The sequence below is a fragment of the Erpetoichthys calabaricus genome, chromosome 14 (genome assembly GCF_900747795.2).
Source record: "Erpetoichthys calabaricus chromosome 14, fErpCal1.3, whole genome shotgun sequence".
NCBI classification, from domain to species: Eukaryota; Metazoa; Chordata; class Cladistia; order Polypteriformes; family Polypteridae; genus Erpetoichthys; species Erpetoichthys calabaricus.
Window position 1 is genome coordinate 42947603 of NC_041407.2, and position 24470 is coordinate 42972072.

General features: G+C 37.4%; 1 protein-coding gene across 1 annotated transcript in view; it reads right to left on the reverse strand.

The window, feature by feature from the left end:
- The window catches only part of LOC114665376 (importin subunit alpha-7), a 124056-nt gene extending 102526 nt beyond the window's left edge, over positions 1-21530 (reverse strand). The window contains exons 1-2 of the mRNA XM_028819910.2: positions 21444-21530; positions 1546-1645 (exon numbers count right to left, since the gene is read on the reverse strand). Of these exons, the coding sequence (XP_028675743.1) occupies positions 1546-1645; positions 21444-21493 (150 nt within the window). The 5' untranslated portion in view covers positions 21494-21530. The remainder of the gene's footprint in view (positions 1-1545; positions 1646-21443) is intronic.
- Positions 21531-24470: the final 2940 nt, after the last annotated feature.

The following is a 24470-nucleotide window of genomic DNA, read 5'->3' on the forward strand; positions in this document are numbered from 1 at the left end:
TGATTGTTTTTCTCTGTCTCTCTCACTCTCTCTAGACATTCTCTGCTCCTGACGGAGGGGGTGTGAGCAGAGGGGCTGTTCGCACACTGGCCTAGAGGATACGGACGCTCCTCTAAAAAATGCTGAAAGACTACCTTCACATTGCTCCGTTCCTTGCAGCTGCTTTGTCCGGCAGTGCTTCGCATACTTAAAAGCCAAACAGCCCTATTGATTTTTGATTGTTTGCTTTTTTCTCTCTCTCTCTCTGACATTCTTTGCTCCTGACGCGCACTCCTTTGAAGAGGAAGATATGTTTGCATTCTTTTAATTGTGAGACGAAACTGTCATCTCTGTCTTGTCATGGAGCACAGTTTAAACTTTTGAATAAGAGACAAATGTTTGTTTGCAGTGTTTGAATAAAGTTCCTGTCTCTCTACAACCTCCTGTGTTTCTGTGCAAATCTGTGACCCAAGTATGACAATATAAAAAAAGCCATATAAACATATGGTTTCTGCTTCACGGATTTTCATCTTTCGCGGGGGGTTCTGGAACGCAACCCCCGCGATCGAGAAGGGATTACTGTATAATATTGCAAATGGAAAAATCAGGTGCTATCAAATGTAAATGTGCTGATATCAGAGATAAAATGAACATCAACATTGTGTATTTTGATAACCAAAAAAAATAACGTTTAAAAGAGTTTGCCAAACACTGTTGAAAAGAGCCTGTGGCGCTCTCTTTGGCCTTCTGTTTGGTTAACATGTAGGATTAGTTGGAGGTTTAGAGGGGGAGGGAGATGGGTATCGCACAAAATACAATGTTATTTATTCAGAGCACTTGTCAAAACTCAGCATTAAAGAATATTCACTAAAATAATTGTACATTTTCATTTCTTAGTTGTTTTAAAGGAATCTGGTAAAATGAAACATTAAAACAAACAAACAAAAAGATCACACAGAAATAAATAACATGATTTAAACTATTTAATGCCACAAACTTTAAGACAGCTGGAACTATATGATTAATTATTTTTAAATACTAAAAGTAGTTTGTTTATTCACATGTGCTTTGGAGTAAAACTGCCGGTTACAAATGTGTATACTTTACAGAGACAAAGGTTAGGCTGTGATGTGAACAATTATTTTAAAAATGTAAGGCTTTAAAGTAGGAATACTCATTATGTTTCAAGCCCTTTTGTTTGATTTGAGTAACCCCTCAACTTTAAGCTAGACAGGTGGAACGTTTTTTTTTTTTAAATTATAAATACAACTTCACTTTACAAAGCATGATTTTTGGGTAAAGACAATATTATGCAATTCTGAACTAATAGCTAACTTCCACAATACATAACTTCTGTTAGCCTCTAATTTAAAAGATGACAACATCTCCTCACTTTGTAACACAAAAAGCAGGTTGGACAATAAATATCTGAAAGTAAATACAATAATAGTAATTGACAGACTAACTATAAAGTGAAAAAAACAGAACAGTAAAATTAAACTATCCTTAATTTTAAAATTAACATCTCATTCATCTATTTAGTTATCGTCAAGTTCTTTCACATACCTTTTCAAAATCAGGGGGTGGACTTTTCCCGCGACAAAGATTTGACAAAGCCCAAACAGCATTTCTAGTCATTGTTAGCCTAGTGGACTTGGTCAATAACCTAAGGGAAATGCAAGTTACAAAAAGTTAACAAAAAAGAAAAACAAGAATGGAACTTATTCAAATATATGAACAGTTTAATTCATCTGTGTTATTTCAGTTATTAATATGCTATGTAATCCACCTAACCTATTCTATAAGCCATTGTATCTAAACTGAGCAGCACATATACAATACAGGAAAACCATTCCCTTAAATGACACTGCTGTGCATGCTCATGCAGCAACCGCCCTCTCACACATAAAAAAACAATTTAGAGTCACTAATTAACATGAAGAACATAGGTTTGGAATGTGAGGGAAAAACTGGAACACCTGGAGGAAAAACAAGGCAAATGTACAGACTGCATAAAAACAGTGATTGATTTGGCATTTAAATCCAGTTTGAGAGTCCAAATGTAGATACACATATGTACTACTGCTAGTTGAATGTGAAATACACTTAGAAAAAGCATTCCTTCTTAGATATAATAAAACTTTAAAAAACAACATTCATATAAGGTTAGAGAATGTTTAGTTATATTACTAAAAGATCAAAACATATTTAAGAAAATATGCAAAATAAGTGATAAATGAGAGAAAAGGACAATTTAATGATTGATTTATAAAGGAAATTAACTACCTCTCCCTAAAATTTCAATCTGACCTCTGAAAGGCTCACTTAACATCCCAAAACTGAATTAATACCTCTCTAATGGCTAGCATTACTCCTGATTGCTTCAAAATAATTAAAATTAGACCTGTAAGAAAAACTTTAAACCATTCACATCCCATTCCAAATGGATTCCAGGCTTGTACAGGATCACTCCAACACCACATAATCTGAAACTCTTCAATAATGTCACTTTTTAATCAATTGCTTCAATTTTTCCTCATACCTCCTAGATCCAGAATCAGCCCAATTATTTCTCTTCAGACTTTCTCTAGTGCAGCTACACATTTTTTTTTTGCTTTTGCAATATGGACACCATAACTCTATATAGCATTTCAGAGAAGTCCTGACTAGTGAGTTACTGTATATAAGACTTGTACTTCAAACATTGTGCTATATAACCCAACATCTTATTAGCCTTCTTGATTACGATAGTGACAAATTCAATATGATCCCGAGATTATTTGGTGTACTTTCCCATAGCATATTTAAAACAAAGATTTTTACTCCCTATATGTAACACCTTATAATTATTTACATTAAATTTTACTTGCCACATATGCGCAAACCTGTATGTTGCTCATGTCTATCTGTAACAATTCAGCTGAATCTACACCATCTGGCCCTTCCACATAGTGTGGTACCATTTTTAGTTTGCACAATCCAATCCAGTTTGAGGTAAAGGAGCTTACACTTTCAGTATGAGTGTGTGCAGGGCATTCAGCTAACCAACACATACACACAAGGAACTGGTGTAGCTGGTTCCAGGAAAGTGATGAATGTCCTTGAGTATGATATTCATGATGGGTATTATTATTGAGACACTATTTTAGGGTAGGACTATTCAATTACAATTTCAGTTGGGCCAGACATTTTCAGCAGCCGGTAAGCAGCAGGTAATGACAAATTTGAAATCAACACAAATGAATGTATTTAAAAACAAGTAATGTTTATTCATTGTTTTCCCTTTTACATTTGTTCACATCTAACACAGGCACATCAAAAATGTTAAAAAAAAAAAAAAAAAAAAAAGCTATAACTGAACAGAATCTGAGGTAGTTGCAATACTTTTTTCCACTTTTGAAATAAAGAAAAAATAAATATTTTTCTTACGTAGGCCCTCCAACCTGCACGGAAAAACTTGGGGGTTGGTGGCAGAATTGGCACTCTAGCCACCATAAAAACCCTCACACTGTTCCACTCCATCTGAACTAGTGTGGTGCTGAGGTGTCACCCATTGCATGGCTGCACTCTGGTCCTAATTTGGATCCTGAGTTGGTTTGTCATGTGGTGGGTGCGGCAATGCGCTGCATCAGCGTGTGCTCCATAACCTCTATCTGAACCAGGCACAACTCAAAGTGCATAAAATTAAAAAAAGTGCACAGTATTAGCGATAACATTTGTTTTCTTTTTGAAATAGGAAATCCTCCTCCAAATCATGGCAAACAATGGATTTTTTTTTTTTTTTTAATAGAACTAACCCTGACCCTAAACTATTTCATTCACACGATTTAATTACTCATGACAGAGGTTAAATTTGAATTGCAATTGAACAATTGAAATTGTTTTCCCACTGCCCCACAGAAAAATATAACTACCCAAGTAAATGTTTAAGAGCAAGGCACCACACATATGACATAAAAATGTATTGGTATATTTTAATGATTTGTCTTTAAAATGTCTTTGTACAGAGTTCTTGGGTGTCAAGTAATGAATTATTAATTATAATTATTACTATTATTTTTTTTGCTAAATCTTATTTTCCATGTTTCTTTGTTGATGAGCTCCTGTTGAAGAAGTTATTGGTACCAGAACACATATTGTGCATGCCAAAACAACTGAAGTAACAACTAACAAAATGGCATTTTTGATAACATTTTAACAAAGTTTACTCTCCGCCGTCACTCACAGAGCACCCCGGTAAAACAACTGTAATAGACCTTCAACCTTTAAACGTAGACTTCATCACATCGCTGTGTGTGATGAAACATTGGCCAGGCGACTGCTTGTACATGTTTACTGATGGACAAGCCGGCATTTTGCATTGAGTATGCGTTAAATCAAAAGAAAAACGGTACGCAAAGATGAATGAACACAAGGAGAACAGGGACAATCACACCCTAATGTGCCGCACCAAGTCAGACGGGATAACTGAATTCCACAGGGCACTGATATATTCATAACAGGGGACCTATATGATGGGCAGATGAATTTAAAATATTTTGCATGCCTACCTTTTGTTTTGATGACTGGTTGTGTCATATTCAGCCCTTCGTTCATTATTTTGGCACAAGCGTAACCAACCTCTCATTGAAATTCACCAATTGAAATATACAGCGGTCCCATCAGCGGCACCGTGTACTTACAAATATTTTCCCTGCACACATTTTCAAGTCTGACGTCCTTTTCGCCGCAACTCTCTTGCACCCATCACAGGACATAAACCAGCCTTTATGCATCTCAGGGATATGCAAGGAGTAGCCCATACGACGCATATGTTAATGGCACATTAGCTCAATACGGTCTGGGCCACTTGGAGGCCGTGTGTCGCCGTTTGAATAGGCCTGATAAAGGGTGTAATTTAAGGAACCATGGCATTACTGTGTACTACAGTACCATAAAAAACATTTACTCCTTCCATATTTTCTCACTTTTTGCTTATTTTTTAACACTAGAATTACCAGAGCCTATGAAAAAACTCGTATATCCGGCCCACCTTAAATCGCTTCTTAAATCCGTTCACACCTCTCCGCCAGCATCCTTTGTCCTCTAAATGTGCTGATAAAAGACAAGCTGCCAGCAGCCGGCTATTCCATCCCCCCACCGACTTAGAACGTGAGCGAACTTTTCCCAGCTCATGCCTTGATTGATTATGTGGGAGTGAAGTGGAGTTTTACAGTGGAAATAAGAGATCGTTATTCTAAAGTAATCTGTGTAAACACATTGTTAAAACAGAAACTTTGTCATATTTTAGTAATAAATGTTACAAAATGTAGTAGGCATAAACTATAGAATGTGTAAAGCCCGAGTTCCAAAGACCAAATAAACACTTTCACAAAAGCTTCAAGAACGGTACAACAGCCTCCGTGGCGTAGCGCGTTAAGATTTGCCTCTTAGAGCACAACAGCTCTGCCGCCTCACAGACCTGAGTTCGATTCCCCGCTGGGGATAAAATGTTGCTTTTTTTTTTTTCTTTTTAACCTCAAACGGACATAAAATTTATAAATTGGTATGCACTGTCAGTTAATGAGATCGTTATATTTTCATGTGGGATGCTCCTTTTAAAATATTTTTTTTAACAATTGAGACTGCAATTAACAGGAACAACTGTCCTTATAACTGTTATTTTTAAGATCCATAACACACAGACAGACGAGCACTGCGTAATAGAGAGACAGACAGGCAGAGATATATAAATAAACAGGGAAGGCACATGTACTGAAAGAAAAAAAAAGATCAACGTGCGTTGTTTCTGCAGCACTGAATGAGCTCACCCGCTCTAACATCACCCCTCCCCCGATCTGACTCTCTAAGTAACAGCACAAGTACAGACACAAACCAAGTGTAATCAAGAGTCCTGGTTCGATCCCCACTCACTCCTATATTTGCCGTTTTCAGTAGTAAGCTGCTCTTTTTGTTAATATTATACAGTACACACATGCACTTGATTTGTGTCTGTACTTGCGCTGTTACTTAGACAGTCAGATCGGGGGAGGGGTGATGTTAGAGCGGGTGAGCTCATTCAGTGCTGCAGAAACAACGCACGTTGATCTTTTTTTTTCTTTCAGTACGTGTGCCTTCCCTGTTTATTTATATATCTCTGCCTGTCTGTCTCTCTATTACGCAGTGCTCGTCTGTCTGTGTGTTATGGATCTTAAAAATAACAGTTATAAGGACAGTTGTTCCTGTTAATTGCAGTCTCAATTGTTAAAAAAATATTTTAAAAGGAGCATCCCACATGAAAATATAACGATCTCATTAACTGACAGTGCATACCAATTTATAAATTTTATGTCCGTTTGAGGTTAAAAAGAAAAAAAAAAAAAGCAACATTTTATCCCCAGCGGGGAATCGAACACAGGTCTGTGAGGCGGCAGAGATGTTGTGCTCTAAGAGGCAAATCTTAACGCGCTACGCCACGGAAGCTGTTGTACCGTCCTTGAAGCTTTTGTGAAAGTGTTTATTTGATCTTTGGAACTCGGGCTTTACACATTCTATAGTTTAGCCTACTACATTTTGTAACATTTATTACTAAAATATAACAAAGTTTCTGTTTTAACAATGTGTTTACACAGATTACTTTAGAATAACAATCTCTTATTTCCACTGTAAAACTCCACTTCACTCCCACATAATCAATCAAGGCATGAGCTGGGAAAAGTTCGCTCACGTTCTAAGTCAGTGGGGGGATGGAATAGCCGGCTGCTGGCAGCTTGTCTTTTATCAGCACATTTAGAGGACAAAGGATGCTGGCGGAGAGGTGTGAACGGATTTAAGAAGCGATTTAAGGTGGGCCGGATATACGAGTTTTTTCGTAGGCTCTGGTAATTCTAGTGTTAACACTTAAATGTACTTAGCTTTATTTGCTTCAGGAAAAAGAGAAAATGTTTAATTTTTTTTCAAAAAGAAGAAATATCAAAATAAACACATTCAGATATATCTAGTATCCACTGTTGCACTGATACAGATTTAGTGAATGTCATTTGTGTGATAAGTTTTGAAACAGTCATGAACACAGAGCCAGATTCTATAATTGGGATGATAGAAGTGTATTTATATTTTTTCTGTTGCTTACACAGGGGGGTAGAATGTCAGTGCCTAATCAGCACGATTGACTCTGCCCATTGTGCTACTATAGGCCACCACAGCGCGAGGCTTAGCGATTTCCACATCTCCTTGGTCATGAATGTGGACAGTTACTGCATTGTAAACTGTGCTTAGGGGAATAAATGTCTTGCTTGTTCTTACAGATGATTGCAATTACAGTAATCCCTCGCTACTTCGCGGTTCACTTTTCGCGGATTCACGACTTCGCGGATTTTATATGTAAGCATATCTAAATATATAACGCGGATTTTTCGCTGCTTCGCGGGTTTCTGCAGACAATGGGTCTTTTTACTTGCTTCCTCAGTTGGTTTGCCTAGTTGATTTCATACAAGAGATGCTACCTAATCAGAGCACGCAGTTAAGTTCCTGTGTGCTGCTGATCGTCTGGCTCAGCGATGGAGTGTTGCATTAACCAGGAAGTCTCATCTCACTCATTCAGCATTAACGTGCTACTGCTGCAGGGGCCATGTCCAGGCACCAACGGAAGATACAAATGATTGCAGAAAAGGTAAAAGTTTTGGATATGTTGAAGGAAGGGAACAGCTACACCGCTGCAGGACACCGATTCTTTTTATTTAAAAAGGAGGAAAAGCATATAAGATCTACGGCCACAGTGTCCTTTAACCAGGGTGCAAAACGAGTTGCAAGTGGACGTGATAAGGCAGTAGTCTGGATGGAATCTGCTTTAGGAATCTTTGCAACAAGGTCGATGACGTCATGACCGCCTACAAGCTGCTACGTGTACTTCGCTATACAGTAAGTGTAAACTTATCTACCGATTTCATATTGCTTAGCAGTTGTCCCTGTTATTAATAGAGTAAATGGTGGGTTGTAAACAATACAGGGAGGGTTTAAAAACGTCCAAATACACGTTAAATAATTAAATAAATATGGTGTCCCTACTTCGCGGAAATTCAGTTATCGCGGTCAGCCTTGGAACCTATCTCCCGCGATAAGTGAGGGATTACCGTACTTAGCCTTTTTGTTACATGGCCAGTTATTGTACCAAGTGGCAGTTTCATGTAACCAAATTCACCAGATATATCATATCAGTTCTGTATCATGCATCAATTTCACTTTCCGTGTCAATGTCTCACAACCAATTCACATCGTCTTCATTATCATTCAATTCGAACAATGTTTCAGTTCCAGTTTGTTCTTCAACCTCCTTTATGGCATTTCTTTTGCCATTGTGTTTTTAGTTGAAGGTTCTCATGAATACAGGTGAGTTAGGTAAGTATGGAAAAAGTGGAAATATTGATGATTTTTTGCTGCATGATGTTATTTCATCCACTAAATGGCAGAAGGATACTGTACCTAAGCATTATTCAGGCTTAAAAATGTAAAGTGGATCGTAACACCTTATCCCCAGTGTGACTTGTGGTTAACCATACTTGAATAGAATTCAAGGTAAATTGTTCCTGATCTAAAAACAATTTTGGTGAAATAAAAAAGACAACCAGAGAAAACACAATAGTTTTTAAATAATTTGATTTAGTAAGGGAAAAAATTGGGAGTGGCCTCCCCTAGATGTACTTGTATAGTCAGATATGGGGAAGGATATTTGAGGAGTAAAATGCAAGACAATGACTATATTTTTATATTACAAGGGGGCTTCGCTTGCCAACCCCCCTCCCCCACCTGTGCTACGCGCTGTTGTAAAAAGGGGGCCTGAACATATGCCAAGGAGACACGGTCGCTCCTCCGAACCCCCTCTTAAACGGTGATACAATGGGAAACAAAAAGTTTTTTTTTTTTTTACCTCCTCTTTGCTCGATCAGCTACTGGCTTGCTGCTGCTGCTGCCGTACCATGTGATCTGCATTTCGTGTGGCACTTCAAAAGTTTAAAAGCCTATATAACAGCTGTCCTTTTTTCTCACTACCTTGTCTCTCTTCTCCCCCAGACAGCCTCACTATTCGATATCTTTTCACTGTTCTGTTATTTCATCGAGTAATATTTTCCGTTTGTTTGTGCTAATGCGATCTTTACTCAATTTTTTGAGACTTTCGAATTTTCCTACTTTCATTATCTCTAACCTGCTCTGCATGTGTATCACGGGACTTGTTTCCAAAGGTTGAAAGTATGACATGACTTGACTGTCTTGTAGGATGTGAAAGTGTCTCTTCAAAAGATCACGTCTTGTCGCAGGAAAAAAGGCTTGTCTCATCACAAGATTTTTTTTTTATAATAGAGTGATGTACATTAAAGAACCATCAACAACAAATCAAATTAATAACATTATAAAAGTAAAGTTGATGAAATCGGACTCTGCAGCTGCATGAATAACAGGTAAAGTACCACTTCCGGTTAATGGAAATAGCCCAAAAGTTGATAGAAATCTGCATTTTGTATCTGATACTTGTATGCAAAATTTGGTGGACTGTAAACACAGTAACTTGAGTACGCTTTCACTTCAAACACACAGACAGACACACAGGCATAATTCCAAAAAAGGATTTTTGGACTCAGGGAGGTCTAAAATGTCAAGATTCAACAAAATCTTGAAATTGCATTTGTGAAGGATTCCAATACTTTCCCTATACATCGTATATGAGAAAGTCAGGGAGGTCTACAACAGAGATTCATCAAAATCTTGACACAAACTTTGGACAATTACAATAATTTCCCTTTACTTTGTATACGAGAAAGTAAAAAAGTTCACCAACACCTATATCACCCATCTGAATATGTAATTGCCTCCTTAGTCAGTCAATCAACCACTGAACTCCATAACCAACCTCGATTGCCGCCAGCCCTACTAAAACTAAACATCACTTAAATAGAACCTTTCCAGCAATCTGAAATTGAATAAAAGGTATCAATAAGCATCACAGCTGCCTCGATCACAGGCAATTCCAGAAAACCCGAGAAAGCAAGTTACTGAAATATATCAGTCGGGAAAGCAATCTCTAAATCCCTGGGCCTTAAGCGTGCTACAGCCATTATCTCCATATGGAGAAAACTTGTGACAGTGGTCTGCTGAGCAAAATTATTTCAAGAGCACATCAGAAGCTCATCCAGGGAGTCACAGTAGAACATAAATGAACATCTAAGAAACAGCAGGCCTTAATCAACTCAGTTAATGTCAGAATTCAGGAATGTCAGGAATCAGAATTCATGATTCCACCATTAGAAAGACACTGGGTAAAAATGGAATCCATGGGAGTGCTGAAATGTGAAAATTACTTCTAAACAAGAGGAAAATAAAGGCTTGTCTAATGTTTGCCAAAAAACATCTCAACTATTTGCAAACCTTTTGGGATAATATTCAGTAGACCGCTTAGTCAAAAGTGGACGACAATCAGTAGCACAAATGCACGTCCAACTCTAAATAAATGAAAAATAAAATTAAGGTTGTAGAGTGGCCTCGTCAAAGTCTTGATTAGTGTTGTCAAAAACATTGAAAGTATTAATGGTATTGATTCCATTATGTATAAAACAGTTTCAATATTAATTTTCCATGGTATCGATTTTACATACCCCACTTCTGGTACTCTCCAACGTTGTGTGCATTGCGTTATCGGAGTGTTAAACACATTGTTACAAATGTAGCTAACTCAGCAGCGTCACAGCTTTCTCCATCACATTTATTTGACAAACAGTGCAGCCATAGCAGTGTCAGGAAATACCTTGGCTTTGTGCCAAATGAAGATGGTAAACCCAAGGATTCATGCAAACCTGTATATAAGTTGTGCTACCACATAATACAGACCAAAGGGGGAAACACTACCAATTTAGCCAAACATTTAAAGGACTGGCATGCAACACAGTACAGAGTTTCGTGACACAGTTGTTATATTTTTAATATAAATGTATGTGCCTGTTGCATTTGAAGTAAAAAAAAGTGACGTGTTTTTTTGTTTGTTAAGTGTTTGCTAGATTAAAACAACAATTTACAATTATTATTACCTACCTGCGAGAGACGCGCACGCGCGAGAGAGAGAATGGGGGGCTGGCCACATAAGGCCGAGAAGGCAGGTAAAGAACGCACCGGGCTTGTTTTTAAAGAGACTGATTCGAGCATTGTTTTAACCTCGTTGTATTTAATGAAGACTTTTTTCTATTGGATTTTAACCTCCACTTCACTTTTGTTTACAGCGATCGGTTCGTAGCATGCATTTTGCAATGTTACTTTTCTTGGTTGTTTATTAAATTACAGATATTTCAAATGATCTTGTAGATCGTCTAATTCGTGTTGCCAGCGAGAATTAAGATTCCATGAAGTCCCGTGAGATGGATACTTTTAACATGAGATTCTTTCAAGTCATGCCCTACTTACAACTATTTTCAAACAAGACTATGTTCATCTAACCTCAGTCGTGTGAATGCTTTTGTCAGACACAGTTCCTGTGCTCTCAGCTCTTAGTCTTGTGAATGCGTTTGGCAAACACACTTCCTGCGCTCTCACCTCTTATAAATTTTATCAGGACAATAATTCTATACATTCTAGATGACACCTCAATGACAAAGCGAAGAAGAAAGAGCATGGACAAACATTCAAGAAAGTAGTTTTACTTATTAGAGAGAAAGAAACGATATTCGCTCACAGGCAATTATACGTTGCGTTGTCATGATGCAAGTCCAAACAAAATTCTTTCAAATTCTTTTTTTTTTATTTAATTTTTTTTATTTTAAATTGGATTGATTTCATTGTAATCATTCCACACAGATCAATTTTTACAAAAATTAGGATTGAAAACAAATCAACACCCACCCCTGTGAAAGAGAGCATGGCCAACGGAGTAAAACTTAAAGCTAGTAAATAATAAATAAATTGATGAGTTTAATAGGTGGATAAAGATAAATGGAGAAGAAAAAGAAATGGGAAGAGAATCTGCTTCCTCAAAATTCAATGCGATCTTGAAGAAAAGTTAATATTGTTTTACTAAAGTTTTAAAGTAAAAGAGAAAATATGTCTTAGTAATAAATGCCAAAATGTAGACATGAACTGTATAATGTGTGAAGGCTGATGGCCAAATATCAAATCACAAAAGGTTCACAGACAATACAACAGCTTCCATGGTGTAGCAGATAGAACTGCCGACTTATAATGAAGAGGTCACGAGTTCGAAACCAGCTCCCCGGCAAATTTGCCATTTTGAGTAGTGAGCTATTCTTATTGTTAATATTATACAATAAAAACATACATTTGATTTGTGTCTGTAAAAGTTGGTATAAATTTATAGCACTTGTAAAAGTTAGCATTTTTTTTCCCCACTTTTATTCTTTCAGTCACGATCACGATACAACACTCGCCCCTGCCCCAGATCTGACTTGGTTACTTTTTATCTGAAACTGGGAATAACTGTAGATGTCAGTGGTATTTTGAGACAATGGAACTGGAAATTCTCTGATCAGGAGGGATAAAAGCTGACACACAAATGCTGGTGAATCTGCTTTTTTCGTATCTCTCCGTCACTTTACTTTTTTTTTTTTATATATTCGGTTTTATTGAGTGTTCCTGCTCACACTGAATTAGTATGCACCTTATGGCTGATGATGTCAAAGTTGCACTGACAAAAAAACAGAGACATAGGTATATAAGATATTTGGAATAACTCATTTAATGATTTCGGAAACCACTGTGGCACTGATGCAACATTATTCATATTTATTCATATGCCTTCTAGCGCTTGTAATCAGTGACTGCGGGGGTGGGTGAGCGGAGCCTCCTAAGAATAATAGAATAAAAAAATAATAGCTTATCCGCTCTTTTCAATGATTCCACTTTTTTGATAAGTTGCACGCTCCTAAATGTTTTAGTGTCTGCATCTATCCATTTCCTAAACCTGCATAAATCAATTTTATGGCTACACAGAGCAGGAAAGCATTCTGGAAAATTCAGTACAAGGAAACAGCCCTGGGTGCTAGAAAATCACATTGCACTAACACAAAAATAACATTAGATGTAATTTTGATGACTAACATTGTATAGCAGCAAAGTTTGAAACAGCAACAAATTGTTTTTGTTTTCCCCAAATGGAAACACAGTACATTAATATACAGCATCTTACATGTATTATTTTGTAAAACCTAAATATACAAGTATAAAGTGTCTGCATTATTTAATGTATGAAGTAAGTCTAATATGTGCTCACTACTAGTTCATCACGAGGTAAAAATACCTAACATTAGTTATACTTTTGATAACAGTATGTTTAGAAACAACAAATACACTGCCATTTGGTTTTATTGTTGTTATCATCATCTTCTCTAATTTATTCAAATGAAAATGCTGACCTCTGCTGCCTGAAGAGCTATCCAAAGTGGGGCAGACTATAGCAGTGACGACACAAGTATTGGTTTTCACAAAGTTTGCTGCTTCAGTGTTTTTAGATCTTTTTGTCACATATTTCTAAGGAATACCAAAGTATTATTACAAGCATTTCATAAATTTAATGGCATTTATTGACAATTACATTGGGTTTATGCAAAGAGTCAATACTTTTCAAGACCTCTGCAATTCGCCCTGACATGCCGTCAGTTAACTTCTGGGCCAAATCCTGAGTGATGGCGGCCCATTCTTGCATAATCAATGCTTGCAGTTTGTCAGAATTTGTGGATTTTTGTTTGTCCACCCGCCTCTTGAGGATTGACCACAAGTTTTCAATTGGATTAGGGGCTGGGGAGATTCCTGGCCATGGACCCAACATTTTGATGTTTTGTTCCCAAAGCTACTTAGTTATCACTTTTGCCTTATGGCACAGTGCTCCATCATGCTGGGAAAGGCATTGTTAGTCACTAAACTGTTCTTGGATGGTTGGGATAAGTTTTGGTACCATTCTTTATTCATGGCTTTATTATTTCCAAAAAGGTTTGTTTTAAAAAAAAAGGTTTACTGTGAATTCAATGCAAACAGTTCACATAAGAATAGAGAAAAAAGTTGTTACACACGCAGAATAAGAGGAAAGAAAAAAAGGAAAGAAAAGTTTCTTCATTAAACTTATCTTTTTCTTTTTAAACTTAAGTTGTTTTCTGTACTTAAAGATGAGTTATTTCTCTATGCTTTATTTAATACATTCAGTATGTTCTATACGCACAGTGCTGCACTTTCAATAGTGCACATCATGTTACATACACCTGGGTACGGTTTGAAACTGTGCCCTCCATGCCTTACGTATAGTAAGGCAGGTCACTAACTGCAAATTATCTGTAGTCAGAGAGAAAACAAATATTTAAGACTATTCCATTTCAATTCAGCTTGGGGGGGGGGGGGGGGGTCATAATAGGACCTCCCACATACTATGCACTAATATATAGGTAAACATTTAACATAACTAATAAAATACTTCTATAAACATAACAATCTAAATAACTAAGAAATATCTTTTACACATCCAGCCACTAATTGTTTATGCTAAGGGCAAAATCAATTACTACGACATTACTTAGTAAAAGCCTTAACTATTCAAAAATATTTGTATGAAAACAAATCTAAACTTAAATGTAAAAGCAAAAACAATTTAAGAATGCAAAATTTAAGATTAATCATTTCAATTAATTGCTGTTTATTGGAGCATGACCAGCTTGTTTATGGGTCTGTCCAGTGTGCTGGTTTTGGTCTGCACACAAAGCTCTTCTGACTGCCCCTTTGGCACCTTGATGACTCGAGTTACGAGGTGCAGTTTCATCTACATTGAGAACAATGTCACCTGGTTCAAAGTTTCTTCTTGGTGAAAGCCATTTTTGACATACTTGAAGTACTGCTAAATACTCCTTAGTTCATCTTTTCCAAAACACATTAGCAAGGTACTTGTTTACATCTTCAGGCATACTGGTCATTTTTAGAAGAAAATCCTGGGGGTATACTGGTTGACTCTTGAGTAATAACAAGTGAATGGGTGTCAGAGCCTCCAACTTATTTAGATCAACTGATAACTTTGCAAGGGGTCTGTTAATGATGGATTCAGCCTCACAAATTACTGTATCAAGACTTTCATTATTTAGCGTCTGTTGGTTAAGTACTGAGTTTAGGACTTTTCTTATGATTCTAATTTGTCTTTCCTACCAATTGACTTGATAGGAGGCTAATGGTGAATTGAAAATCAATTTGATTTCTCCATGGCATCGCAAATTTTTTCTTGGTCAAGATTTTTAACTGCTTCTCATAGCTCTCTTTTTGCTCCAATACAGTTTGTTCCATTATCTGAGCACATGATTATAACTTGTCCTCTTCTGCAAATAAATCGATGTATGGCATTGATACAAGAATCAGTGTACAAGCGGTGTACAATTTCTATATTTACAGCTCGTTTGCCAACTGAAAATTACTCAATACCTCTTTTGACTAAGCTTCATCATCTTTTTACTTGAAAAGGTCAGAAGTAATCGACTCAAACGTTGGTAAAGGGTGGCTGGTCAGGGAGTCTGGTAAATCTACCATTGTTTGCTTAGCTGTCTTGACATTGTATCTTCTGCATTTTGTACATTTTGAAATATTTTTTCTGATAGCTAAATTGGCTTGAGGGATCCAAAATTTCTGACGCAGCTGTGCTAGCTTATAGCTACATCCACAATGTCCATTTTCTTTTTGGATATATTGCAGAATAAGGCCGGCAACATGTAAATTCTTATAATGAATTGTGGGGTGTTTAGCCTCTTCTGGTATATCAACTTTGATGAGTCTGCCTTCAACTTTTAGTATTCCACTTTGTAGGACCGGATCAAGATTGTAAACTTGGTTACTTTGGTTTACATGGTGATTTTTGTGTAAGACTTTACTTTCTTCTGGATAATCTTGTAATTGACTTGAGGCAAATAAGCTCCTTTTCTGCTTTAGACAAGTCTTCTAAAGAAAGTGTCTTTAACTTCATTGTTGATTTATATTTCTTTATATGCTCTGTGATAAGTGTTTGACTTTCTGGACCGGGTTCAGATTGGCTTACCATATATTGGAATGCTTTTCTTTTGTCTTTCAGATACAGTAGAACTTATTTGAATTTAAGAAACCATGCTACTGCTTTCTTCAAACTTAGCCAGTAGTCTATAATTTCTTTTACTTTTTCAGTTTTCTTTTCCACACTTGAGTTCACTACAAAGCCTTTGATTTCTGGATCATCATTAATAAGCAGGTCCCATCAGGTCTTTCTGGCCATTCACGTTCTGGCTTTAACAGAAAGTTTGAGATTTGAGTACACATTTTACTTTTTTACTTTTGACGAACCCTTCTATGATTGATCTTCTTGATGCCTGGTCTGCTGGATTTAGAGCAGATGTGACATACCTCCATTGTGAGGGCTGCGAGTGTTCCCTTAACACTGTAATTCAGTTGGCAAGAAAAGATTTTGTAGCAAGCACTTTCATTTGCAATGCACCTTAATACAGTGGTGCTGTCAGTCCAAAAGGTTGACTCTTGTAGGGGAATTTGCAGTTTATGTTTTACCTTCTTATCTGCTTTGACTGCTACCAAGGCTACTGTTAATTCTAACCTTGGTATAGTGACAAGTTCCAGTGGTGACACTCTTGCCTTATGTTCTTTATTAGTTAGGAGAAGGTAAGAAGCAGTGCCATATCCATATTCAGAAGCATTTCCAAAATGATGCATTTGTGCAGGCATTATGTGACCAAACCCAGTCAGTTTAATGCACCTGCTCACATTGTAATCCACAAGTATTGTCCATCCACTTCTTTCATTGGTGGACAAAATTATCTTCCACTTCGTTGTCCCATCCATATTTCTCTTTACACAGTTCCCTTAAAATTAATTCAGCAGGCAATACAGTGGAACCTCGGTTCACGTACAAATCGGGTTACGACCAAAAGTTTGCCAAACTTTTGCGTCTGTTCACGACCACACACTAGGTATATGAACAAGCCAGTTTCCCTTTCGGTTTGTACGTGTTCAGTCTCTCCCTGTGCATTTCCTGTGCAGAATTAAATGATAGTGAGTAAAAGAAAGTAGAACTTCATAAAAATGTTTACAAACTTTGGCGCTAAACACATGCAGAGCAGGTTACAGACTATGAAACCAGGGAAATTAGAAAGGCTCAAAAAAAAAAACAAACAAACAAAAAAAAACAGCGCTATACACATGTGGAGAAAGTTAAAGGATATTAAAGTAGGAAAATTAGAAAATATAAAAAAAGTAAAGATCACAGTAGCGCAAACAAACAAGCTGCCTCATTTAACTATGCACCAGTCTAACTTTGGTTTTGCACAATAATTGCTACACTATTGCACCTTAACACTTAATTCTACTTCATTCACATAACTTTACTTATTTATTATGTTCTACTATACTGTTATCTTTCAATCTATGACTTTTTGTTAATCTAACTGATATTCTTCTAACTTTGCACAGTTTTTGATAAGCGGATCAGGATGCATTTCACTGCGTGTTGTCCTGTATAACTATGCATGTGACAAATAAAGAATCTTGAGAATTTCAAAAACGGAGTTTACCGCACATGCATTTATTGGTTACTTTGTTAATGTATATATATTTATCTTGTCTGCTTATTTAAAAACCTAAATTTACCTCAGGAGTCAGAAACGTTCTGACTAGCCCTTGTACAAAAACCTAGACAAAAGCTGGGGTATCACCTTGGTAACCCCATGTACTTTTGGAACTGTGAGAGGAAAATAGCACGACTTTACAATTATTAACTGCTGATGATGTAGATTGTTTTGTCTGTGCTGAAATTCCAAACAGAGAAACCTATCCTGACCTCATTAAAAAGATTCAGCATATTGGGACTCGCAAGATTACAAATATTGTTTTTACAGAAGTTCTGAAATAAAAGTGAAACTAATGAAATAGCAACAATTCAAAGAAAAAAAAATCTTAAAAGTGTGTATCCGGAAAACCAAATACGGGGGTTGGCGAGCGAAGCGAGCAGGGGGCGAAGCCCCCTAGTATAGTAAAAGATGCAGTGCAATTAATGATTTAAAATGATTAAAATGTATAAATGCATGTATATTTACACTGGCATTTAATTGGCTATATTAATTAACACTAGAATCCCTAAAGCCTACAAAATTCCTTCGCACCTCTCCATTAGTCTTTTGGTTTTGTAAATGTGTCGAGCAGCACAAGCAGCCAGCTATCCCATCAAACAGATACCCCCAATAACCCCCCCCCCGGCACCACAACTTGGGCAAAAAGTTCTCCCAGCCCAAGTCTTGTTTATCTGGGTGTGAGGTGCCTGGAGATGCACAGGGTAAATAATATATTGTTATTTGGAACACCTGCATTTCATGTGAGTTCCATGTCTATGTAAATGTAGAATGACAGGAAACGTGAGAAATGCAAGAAATGTTGAATACGTACCTAAAACAAACTTTTTTCATGTTATCGTACTAATGACAAAATTGTGACATGAAGTGTATAATGTGTGAAGACTGAAGTCCAAATATCAAACAAACACTTTTCACAAAAGGTACAAATATTAACAAAACAAGTGAGCTTTTATTATAAATATAACAGAAGAAAAAAAAAGAATCGGGTTAGGGTATGATACGTGGGTAGTGTAACGGTAAGAACTGCTGACTCATAATCAAGAGGTCACAGGTTCGAGCCCAGCAGCTTCCAAGAATTACAATTTTGAGTAGTGAGCTGTTCTTATCCATATTACTAACCGAGAATAAACCGGATATGGACGCAGGTACACGGCGATGGGACCATGAGACATACTGCGCAGGCGCCTACAGCACGCGTCTCATAAACCGCAAGCGAAGTCTTATCCACCGCGAACGAAGGAGTCACGGCCCAAAAATGAAAGAGCTCACCTAATGTGAATGAGAAATGAAGCAACAACGCGCCCATAGCTGACGACTAACGACACAAAAAAGAGGATTCTGCGCTGCACCACAGAGTCAAACGGAAGAGGCTATGGAGGCCCCACAGGTCCACAAAGATAGTACGGAAGGCGCGGGAAAGTACGAAAGGCGCAGGCGCCGACTATAATCTCTTTCAAATCTATTTCGGGTTACCCAAGACCAGGTGTTGGCGAGCGAAGCGAGCAGGAGGCTCCGCCCCCTAGTTGTTACTATTATACAATAAAAGCATACATTTGATTTGAGACTGTACCAGCCAGTGTATATGTATGGTACTTGTAAAGGTTCACTTTTTTTTCCAGTTTTATTTTCTCAGTCACATTCAGGGTCCCCCCAATCTGACACTGCTGCTGTCAAATAAAGATGTGCTATAACAGAGGTGAATAAAGATGAGGATAAGGGCTCTACATCAGAGAAAGAGAACAGAAGCCCTCCCCACAATAAACATCCACTCACACATAAGAACAACACAGCTGCACCAGGCGTAAAGGCAAAAGATGGCCCCGTTTGGATGCAGCAAGATGTCGGGTGTCATCCTGCCAGTCAGTCTGCCCCACACGTGTCCTTCAACGAAACAGCAGGGCTTACAGAGCTCACCAAGGTATTGTGCTAAATTCTATTTGTGATTATGTTTTGTGATGATCTTTGTATGAAAAACATGTATATGTTACTTATATAAAAGCTACATCGAATGTTATTTACCTAGATTTATTTACTTATCTTCCTACAGCGTAAAGTCACAACTAGACTGCACAGCGTCCTGTGTTTGATCGACACAGGCATGCTGACAAAGTATGTGTAATGCTACTTCAGTATGCGATTGACTTTAGCTGCAGGTGGAAGCTCCTGTCGTCCTGAAAATGTAACAACAGTTGCGTAAAGTGCATATATTTACCTATTTTTTTTGTTGTTAGAGCAATTATGACAGCCTTGTTTCAGACAGGTACATAACAGAAAAAAACTAAACAATATGACAGTTTGTAATTATGAGAAGCATTTTATTTCCTTTTATGCCATACATATTATGGATAAATATTTGTGTACATATTTTATTAGTTCAAATATATATTTTAAGGAAATTATATTTTAGAACTTTATAGTCATTGAACAATAAGCCTACAAAATTTCATGTTAATAAATAAAAAAAAAAAAAACACTTATAACCTGTGGTCTATAGTTTAATTCTAAAAATACATTTTAATATAGGCATAAAAATCAGCCAATTGAGTACCATGAAACAGTTGACTGATAATCGCCTTAAAAAAAACCCAGCCAAAGTGTCACTAAAGAGGCTATATGCTGTATCTAAACAAAGTCCTTCTTTGTCAGAGTTCCTGATCAGGAGGAATGATTTGCTCTGTACCACGGTTGTTAAAATGTGTGATTATTCATAACAAATAAGACAAAATTTTAATTAATGTTTTCAGGGAAGAGTTTACCTCAAGTGAACAGTGACATTCAACCAAGACAAACTACAGTTGTTTAGTATGCATTAATCTCATTGCAATGCATACTTTTTAAAAATGACATTTTCTGTGTGTCACATATTGCAATTATCAATCTAACAAATGAAAGAGGTTAATATTCTTTTATGAAAGCAGAGGACATCCCAAATAAACAAACTTCTCAAAGGCTGGCATTAAAATCAGAAAAAAGAATAAGAAAGAGTACATTTAACAGCTCTGAATAGACTGAACAGTTAATGAATGCAGCTATACTATACCATAACAAAACGAGACATTTTTAACTTTGATTTTAACCATGTGGACTTACATAAATGATTTTAAGGAATTAATAAACATCGTAGAAGACTGATAACAGTAGCTATATTGACACATAAATCCAAAACCAGAAACTTTAGTGGGGTTTGATTGTTACAACTTAAATGAAAATTAGTCATTAACATAATTTAAACTCTTAGCTGAAGTTCTATAAAGTAAAAGGTAAGTTGCATTAAAGCTTTGCAACCACTAACATCCAGAGTTTTCAGCTTAATAATAACTTAGTTGTCTGTCTCACTACAAAACACACAGAACCTTTTTAATTTATTTATATCATCGTTAAGTTGTATTAATCTTGAACATTGCATAACAGCTACCTTAACAAGTTCAGACTGAGAGTAGCTTCCTTACTTCAAATTACATTTAGTTCTCACACTTCAGTACTCGTTAGTTAAAATCACAACTCTAGACAAAGACTTGAATGTGTCATTGCCCTTCTCTCTTACAGATGATTTACTAACAGTAAATTTGACATATTTTGCATAATTGCATGTTGATGTGGTAAATATACCACTTTGCTCTCAGGCTGAGATATCAGAGTTTTAAGCACACAACCTCAATACGATCAAATATGCATTATTTTGTGAAAAAGTATAGGATGAACAACTGTGGCATGCACATCTGTGATGCTTACAGTAAGAATGACCTTTCCTGAGAAATGTTATGGAAATGGGCTAGGAGAAAGGGAGATTTGAATACAGCAACAAAGAATATGCACACATTTTCTTTAAATGGATGAATATGCTTCAAAAGGTTTACTCACAACAGGAGCGGTGGAAGTATGTTACAGCCAAGAACATAGTCTCTGCACATTGCACTGTCTCCTGCTATGTTCCCCAAGGCCCAAACTGCCTGAGAGAGAGAGAGGGAGAGATGAGTGCAATACATTAAGCCAGTTAAATATATACCACTATTTATGTATGCATTTCTGTATCACACTTTATTGCTAATCCCTAGTTTCACTCCGATTAACTCCATAAACATGAAATACAAGTTGTTATGTCAAAACAGTCAAACATCTGTTAGAGGACAAATTATAAGTACATTTTCTGAAACGTTTAACAAGCAACATTTCATTGCATCTGTTAAGACTTGCATAATTCATTTTTTTTTAAACGTTGTGCCAGTCTATTAAAAAAGTAGAGTGCTTTTCCCTCCACACAGGCACCACTTAATTTTAGTCTGTATTAAATGAGAAAATATGGTTAAATGTTGAAATTAGACAAGCAACATACTTTGTAAACTTGTCAAGATTGTGCAAAGGTTTTTCTGAGCTTTACAAAGTACAGTGGAACCTCGGTTCACGAACGTCTCCGTACACGTACAAATCGGGTTACGACCAAAAAGTTCGCCAAACTTTACCATCTGTTCACGACCACACACTCTGTATACGAACAAGCCAGTTTCTCTTTCAGTTTATATTTTATATATATATATATATATATATATATATATATATATATATATGGTTGAAATAGTTTACTGTCAAAATAAATGCAAAGAGTACACGACACGTGTTTCGCCCTCATTCTGGGCTCATCAGGTGTACACACTCCACTGCACTCCCTCGCGGGAATCGAACCTCGGACGTCAGCGCACAGAGGCGATGCCCCTAACGTTGCGCCAAGGCGTTTGGTTCGTTTATTTGACAGCATGTAGATAATACATACACACTGTATATATCATACATATATACCATACATATACATATATATACAGTGGGGCAAAAAAGTATTTAGTCAGCCACCAATTGTGCAAGTTCTCCCACTTAAAAAGATGAGAGAGGCCTGTAATTTTCATCATAGGTATACCTCAACTATGAGAGACAAAATGAGAAAAAAAATCCAGAAAATCATATTGTCTGATTTTTGAAGAATTTATTTGCAAATTATGGTGGAAAAAAAGTATTTGGTCAATAACAAAAGTTCATCTCAATACTTTGTTATATACCCTTTGTTGGCAATGACAGAGGTCAAACGTTTTCTGAAGTCCTCACAAGGTTTTCACACACTGTTGCTGATATTTTGGCCCATTCCTCCATGCAGATCTCCTCTAGAGCAGTGATGTTTTGGGGCTGTCGCTGGGCAACACGGACTTTCAACTCCCTCCAAAGATTTTCTATGGGGTTGAGATCTGGAGACTGGCTAGGCCACTCCAGGACCTTGAAATGCTTCTTACGATGCCACTCCTTTGTTACCCAGGCGGTGTGTTTGGGATCATTGTCATGCTGAAAGACCCAGCCACATTTCATCTTCAATGCCCTTGCTGATGGAAGGAGGTTTTCACTCAAAATCTGACAATACATGGCCTCATTCATTCTTTCCTTTACACGGATCAGTCGTCTTGGTCCCTTTGCAGAAAAACAGCCCCAAAGCATGATGTTTCCACCCCCATGCTTTACAGTAGGTATGGTGTTCTTTGGATGCAACTCAGCATTCTTTCTCCTCCAAACACGACGAGTAGAGTTTTTTTCATCTGACCATATGACATTCTCCCAATCCTCTTCTGAATCATCCAAATGCTCTCTAGCAAACTTCAGACGGGCCTGCACATGTACTGGCTTAAGCAGGGGGACAGGTCTGGCACTGCACGATTTGAGTCCCTGGCGGCGTAGTGTGTTACTGATGGTAGCCTTTGTTACTTTGGTCCCAGCTCTCTGCAGGTCATTCACTAGGTCCCCCCATGTGGTTCTGGGATTTTTGCTCACCGTTCTTGTGATCATTTTGACCCCACAGGGTGGGATCTTGCATGGACCCCGAGATCGAGGAAGATTCTCAGTGGTCTTGTATGTCTTCCATTTTCTAATAATTGCTCCCACAGTTGATTTCTTCACACCAAGCTGCTTACCTAATGCAGATTCAGTCTTCCCAGCCTGGTGCAGGTCTACAATTTTGTGTCTGGTGTCCTTTGACAGCTCTTTGGTCTTGGCCATAGTGGAGTTTGTAGTGTGACTGTTTGAGGTTGTGGACAGGTGTCTTTTATATTCTTTCTCCTCCAAACACGACGAGTAGAGTTTTTACCAAAAAGTTCTATTTTGGTTTCATCTGACCATATGACATTCTCCCAATCCTCTTCTGGATCATCCAAATGATCGCTAGCAAACTTCAGACGGGCCTGCACATGTACTGGCTTAAGCAGGGGGACATGTCTGGCAGTGCACAATTTGAGTCCCTGGCGGCGTAGTGTGTTACTGATGGTAGCCTTTGTTACTTTGGTCCCAGCTCTCTGCAGGTCATTCACTAGGACCCCCCGTGTGGTTCTGGGATTTTTGCTCACCGTTCCTGTGATCACTTTGACCCCACGGGGTGAGATCTTGCGTGGAGCCCGAGATCGAGGGAGATCATCAGTGGTCTTGGATTTCTTCCATTTTCTAATAATTGCTCCCACAGTTGATTTCTTCACACCAAGCTGCTTACCTATTGCAGATTCAGTTTTCCCAGCCTGGTGCAGGTCTACAATTTTGTTTCTGGTGTCCTTTGACAGCTGTTTGGTCTTGTGGAGTGTGACTGTTTGAGGTTGTGGACAGGTGTCTTTTATATTGATAACGAGTTCAAACAGGTGCCATTAATACAGGTAACGAGTGGAGGACAGAGGAGCCTCTTACAGAAGAAGTTAAAGCTCTGTGAGAGCCAGATATCTTGCTTGTTTGTAGGTGACCAAATACTTGCACAATTGGTGGCTGACTAAGTACTTTTTTTCCCCACTGTATATTACATACATACATACATACATACATACATTCATACATACATACATATATATATACATACACATACATATATACATACAC